Genomic DNA, 5,581 nt, shown 5'->3' on the forward strand with positions numbered 1-5,581 from the left:
TTCCAGCTCAGTGAAGACATGGAATTGCTCCTCTTTGTTATCTTCATCCTGTTATATACCTTCAACCTGCTGGCAAATGGCATGATCTTGGGACTCATCTCGCTTGACCCCAGACTGCACACCCCCATGTACTTCTTTCTCTCTCATCTGGCCATCACTGACGTAGCCTATGCTTCCAGCCATTTGCCCAATATGTTGGAAAACCTAGTGAAACACAAGAAAACCATCTCCTATTTCTCATGCACCATGCAGATGGTTTCCTATTTGGCCTTTGCTTCTGTGGAGTGCCTGACTTTGGTGGTGATGTCCTATGACAGGTTTGTGGCGATCTGCCACCCACTGCAGTACACGGTCATCATGAACTGGAGGGTGTGCACATTCCTGGCCATCGCTTGCTGGATATGTGGATTTTTCCTAGCCATAGTCCAAGTAAGTCTCTTTCTACGGCTGCCCTTCTGTGGGCCCCAGAAGGTAAACCACTTCTTCTGTGAAATCCGATCTGTCCTCAAAGTGACCTGTGGAGAAACCTGGATCAATGACGTTTTCCTCCTTGCAGATGGTGTGTTTATCTTAATCGCTCCCATTTCCCTGGTGCTGGTCTCCTACTTGCGAATCCTCTGGGCCATCCTGAAGATCCAGTCAAAGGAGGGCCGCAAGAAAGCCTTCTCTACCTGCTCCACCCACCTCTGTGTTGTTGGGTTCTACTTTGGCATAGTCCTGATGGTGTACATGATCCCTGACGACGATAATCGAGAGGAGCCGCAGAAAATCCTTTTCCTGTTTTACACCTTCTTCAACCCATTACTGAACCCCCTCGTCTACAGTCTAAGGAATGCTCAAGTGAAGGCTGCCTTCCACAGAGTACTGCAGAAAAGGACGACAGTGTGACGCAGGGCAGATTTATGGTTTAGAAAATTTCCCAACAAAATGCATGACTTAAGGATGAGAATTCTCAATAACATCAGCAAGATGCCAGAATAGGAACCCCAAACCCCCCTTCCTCCATGGAGATGACAACATAGATCAAATTGCCGTCATGGGGCACTAGAAAACACAGAGTTGGTAGCACCCCAGACTAGGACAAAGCCAACAAGATATACAGTGAAGCTTTTAGGCGAATGTATGGCATTTGACTCACCAGACCTCCTTCTCCCTGTTCCAGTGATAGGATCTGGAAAAAATTCCCAACTCCCAGCTCTCCTGCAGGAGAGAGAGAGAAAAAGGCCCATGCCTATCCTTTCTAGCTTTTCAGGTGGGGCAGCAAGCCTGTAGGCTTGTTTTCTGTCATGCCTGACTTAGAACACTCGTGGGAAAGGCAATTTGGACTCCTTGTTGGGACCACAAAGAAACATAGCAAGCGCCAACTTTTTACACTTACACAGAGATTTTTAAATATTCACAATTAAGGTAGATGTGTAGTGTTATCTCATTGTTGTAATGGGAGATTCCCTGATGACATATGATATTGAATGTGTTTGCACCTGCTTCCTTACCATCTGTATATCTTTTCTGGCAAGATATCTCTTTGTATCTTTTGCCCATTATTATGTACTGTAATAAACTTTACTTTTTAGAGCAGTTTTAGAGTCACAGAAGAGTTGTGGAAGATACAGATATACCCAATTTACCCCCTGCCTCTGCATACACAAAACGTCCCCCGTATCACTCTCTCCACAGAATGGTACCTTTATTATCATTCATCAACTTGCATTGACACAATATTATCACCCAAAGTCCATCACTTACATAAGATTTCAATCGTGGTGTTGTATATTCTCTGTGTTTGCACAAGTGTATAATTATGTGTATCCAATATGTGAACTGTGAACTTCCAGATGTTTAAGCTGGTTTTAGAAAAGACAGAGGAACCAGAGATCAAATTGCCAAAATCCACTGGATCACTGAAAAAGCAAGAGAATTCCAGAAAAACATCTATTTCTGCTTTATTGACTATGCCAAAGCCTTTGACTGTGTGGATCACAATCAACTGTGGAAAACTCTGAAAGAGATGGGAATACCAGACCACCTGACCTGCCTCTTGAGAAACCTATATGCAGGTCAGGAAGCAACAGTTAGAACTGGACATGGAACAACAGACTGGTTCCAAATAGGAAAAGGAGGACGTCAAGGCTGTATATTGTCACCATGCTTATATAACTTATATGCAGAGTACATCATGAGAAACGCGGGGCTGGAAGAAGCACAAGCTGGAATCACGATTGCCAGGAGAAATATCAATAACCTCAGATACACAGATGACACCGCCATTATGGAAGAAAGTGAAGAGGAACTAAAAAGCCTCTTGATGAAAGTGAAAGAGGAGAGTGACAAAGTTGGCTTAAAGCTCAACATTCAGAAAACTGAGATCATGGCATTTGGTCCTATCACTTCATGGGAAATAGATGGGGAAACAGTGTCAGACTTTATTTTTCTGGGCTATAAAATCATTGCAGATGGTGATTGCAGCCATGAAATTAAAAGACACTTACTCCTTGGAAGGAAAGTTATAACCAACCTAGATAGCATATTCAAAAGCAGAGACGTTGCTTTGCCAACAAACGTCCGTCTAGTCAAGGCTATGGTTTTCCCAGTAGTCATGTATGGATGTGAGAGTTAGACTGTGAAGAAGGCTGAGCACTGAAGAATTGATGCTTTTGAACTGTGGTGTTGGAGAAGACTCTTGTGAGTCCCTTGGACTGCAAGGAGATCCATCCAGTCCATTCTGAAGGAGATTAGCCCTGGGATTTCTTTGGAAGGAATGATGCTAAAGCTGAAACTCCAGTACTTTGGCCACCTCATGTGAAGAGTTGACTTATTGGAAAAGACCCTGAGAGCCATTGCAGTACATTGAGCTCCATAGAGACAGCACCAGGGCAAGTGAGAGCCGGACGGGCACTGGGCGACTCTGTGCCTCGCGGAGGAAAAATAATTAATCATGGGCAAAGGAGATCCTAAGAAGCCGAGAGGCAAAATGTCATCATATGCATTCTTTGTGCAAACTTGCCGGGAGGAGCACAAGAAGAAGCACCCGGATGCTTTAGTCAACTTCTCAGAGTTTTCTAAGAAGTGCTCAGAGAGGTGGAAGACCATGTCTGCTAAAGAGAAAGGAAAATTTAAAGACATGGCAAAGGCGGACAAGGCCCGTTATGAAAGAGAAATGAAAACTTATATCCCTCCTAAAGGGGAAACAAAAAAGAAGTTCAAGGATCCCAATGCACCCAAGAGGCCTCCTTCGGCCTTTTTCTTGTTTTGTTCTGAGTATCGTCCAAAAATCAAAGGCGAACATCCTGGCCTGTCCATTGGTGATGTTGCAAAGAAACTGGGAGTGATGTGGAATAACACTGCTGCGGATGACAAGCAGCCTTATGAGAAGAAGGCTGCTAAGGTGAAGGAAAAATATGAAAAGGATATTGCTGCATACCAAGCTAAAGGGAAGCCTGATGCAGCAAAAAAGGGAGTTGTCAAGGCTGAAAAAAGCAAGAAAAAGAAGGAAGAGGAGGAAGATGAGGAAGATGAAGAGGATGAGGAGGAGGAAGAAGATGAAGAGGATGAGGAGGAAGAAGAAGATGATGATGATGAATAAGTTGGTTCTAGCGCAGTTTTTTTTTTCTTGTCTATAAAGCATTTAACCCCCCTGTACACAACTCACTCCTTTTAAAGAAAAAAAAATTGAAATGTAAGGCTGTGTAAGATTTGTTTTTAAACTGTACAGTGTCTTTTTTTGTATAGTTAACACACTACCGAATGTGTCTTTAGATAGCCCTGTCCTGGTGGTATTTTCAATAGCCACTAACCTTGCCTGGTACAGTATGGGGGTTGTAAATTGGCATGGAAATTGAAAGCAGGTTCTTGTTGGTGCACAGCACAAATTAGTTATATATGGGGATGGTAGTTTTTTCATCTTCAGTTGTCTGATGCAGCTTCTACGAATAATTGTTGTTCTGTTAACTGAATACCACTCTGTAATTGCAAAAAAAGAAAAAGAAAAAAAGTTGCAGCTGTTTTGTTGACATTCTGAATGCTTCTAAGTAAATACAATTTTTTTTATTAGTATTGTTGTCCTTTTCATAGGTCTGAAAATTTTTCTTAAGGGGAAGCTAGTCTTTTGCTTTTGCCCATTTTGGATCACACGAATTATTACACTGTTTATCTTTCATATAGTTAGCTGATAAATAAAAAGCTTTTGTCTGCACACCCTGCATATACCCATGGTGAGGGTAATAAAAGTTGAATTGAGACAGCTTTCATCCATAACTGAAACTTAAATCTTGACCAGCTGATAGTGGATTTCACATAGCCCAGTTACATTTACCAAGTGAAGAGTAACCAATCTATTCACAGCACGGGATTATTAGAATCAAACATTTTGAAAGTCTGTCCTTGAAGGACTAATAGAAAAGTATGTTCTAATCTTTACATGAGGACTCTACACTCTTTAACTCCCATTACCATGTAATGGCAGTTATATTTGCAGTTCCCACGTTAAAGACCCGAGAATGTATCCCCAAAAGCGTGAGCTTAAAATACAAGACTGCCATATTGTTTTTTTGTTGATGATTGTCCCAGCAAAGGCTCTGGGAAAAAGTGCTGGCTGTAAATGTCTTCTCCTGCTTATCCAAGTAGAGACTGTTTAGGAAACTTGAGACCCTTGGTTAAAGGTATTTTTAATTAATTGGACCGACTTTTAAAGTTATATACCACATTTTAAATCAGGTATATCTTCCTGTATTATGGTTTGCCCCTTTATAAATTGAATAGACAAGGGAGGAAGACACTTTATATTTCAGTATGAATTAACTGATTTATTTGAATTTGACTTTTCTTTACAAAACTCCAGCTCATTCATTAGGGTCATATGTTTATCTGCTTAGCAGTTTAGGGAACAATTTGGCAATTTTGTGGTTTTTGAGATGATTGTTCTCTTAAAGTGCCAGTGTTTTAAAATAGCGTTCTTGTAATTTTACACGCTTTTGTGATGGAGTGCTGTTTTGTTATATAATTTTGACTTGGATTCTTTCCATTTGCATTTGTTTATGTAATTTCAGGAGGAATACTGAACATCTGAGTCCTGAATGATACTAATAAACTAATAATTGCAGAGGTTTTAAATATTAGTTAAATGGCTTTCACTTAAGATTTTTGTTATATACATATTTTATCTTAATATCTCTTTTAGCAACATCCTTTAAGTGTAAGGGCTGCCAAAGTTTATCCCTTTAAAAATACTCACTTCACCCTTATAAATAGGTTAATGGGCTGATAAAAAAAGATTTCCATGAGATTCCATGTGTTCTCAAGCTGCTGTATCTATAAATTAAGAAAAAACTAATTTTGCTTTCAGACTACTGAATAAGATAGTTTTCCAAAGCAAGGCACATGTAAGTAAAAAGCAGGAGAGCAGTGATTATAAATCTAAACTTCCCTTTTCTAAGCTAAAGGAAAGGACATCAAAGGAAGGCTGAAATTGTCAAAATTCACCAGATTTTTGGTAAAGAGGAACAAGGGGTTATCTCTGATTTACATGCAAGTTTCCTATAGCTATAGAAATTGTTGCTAGTAGGCAATCCTAAATGGATAAATT

General features: G+C 40.4%; 2 protein-coding genes across 3 annotated transcripts in view; both read left to right on the top strand.

Moving 5' to 3' along the window:
• The window catches only part of LOC120882905 (olfactory receptor 2A12-like), a 6,411-nt gene extending 5,523 nt beyond the window's left edge, over window positions 1-888 (top strand). Inside the window, exons 3-4 of the mRNA XM_040266721.1 lie at window positions 7-207; window positions 253-888. Of these exons, the coding sequence (XP_040122655.1) occupies window positions 7-207; window positions 253-888 (837 nt within the window). The remainder of the gene's footprint in view (window positions 1-6; window positions 208-252) is intronic.
• The window catches only part of HMGB1 (high mobility group box 1), a 13,638-nt gene extending 8,529 nt beyond the window's left edge, over window positions 1-5,109 (top strand). For both annotated transcript variants that reach the window (XM_040267147.1, XM_040267146.1), the window contains one exon: window positions 2,922-5,109. In XM_040267147.1, coding sequence (XP_040123081.1) covers window positions 2,936-3,583 — 648 coding nt within the window. In that variant the 5' untranslated portion in view covers window positions 2,922-2,935 and the 3' untranslated portion in view covers window positions 3,584-5,109. The remainder of the gene's footprint in view (window positions 1-2,921) is intronic.
• The last annotated feature ends 472 nt before the right edge of the window (window positions 5,110-5,581 follow it).

The sequence above is a fragment of the Oryx dammah genome, unplaced genomic scaffold (genome assembly GCF_014754425.2).
Source record: "Oryx dammah isolate SB20612 unplaced genomic scaffold, SCBI_Odam_1.1 HiC_scaffold_24, whole genome shotgun sequence".
Taxonomy (NCBI): domain Eukaryota; kingdom Metazoa; phylum Chordata; class Mammalia; order Artiodactyla; family Bovidae; genus Oryx; species Oryx dammah.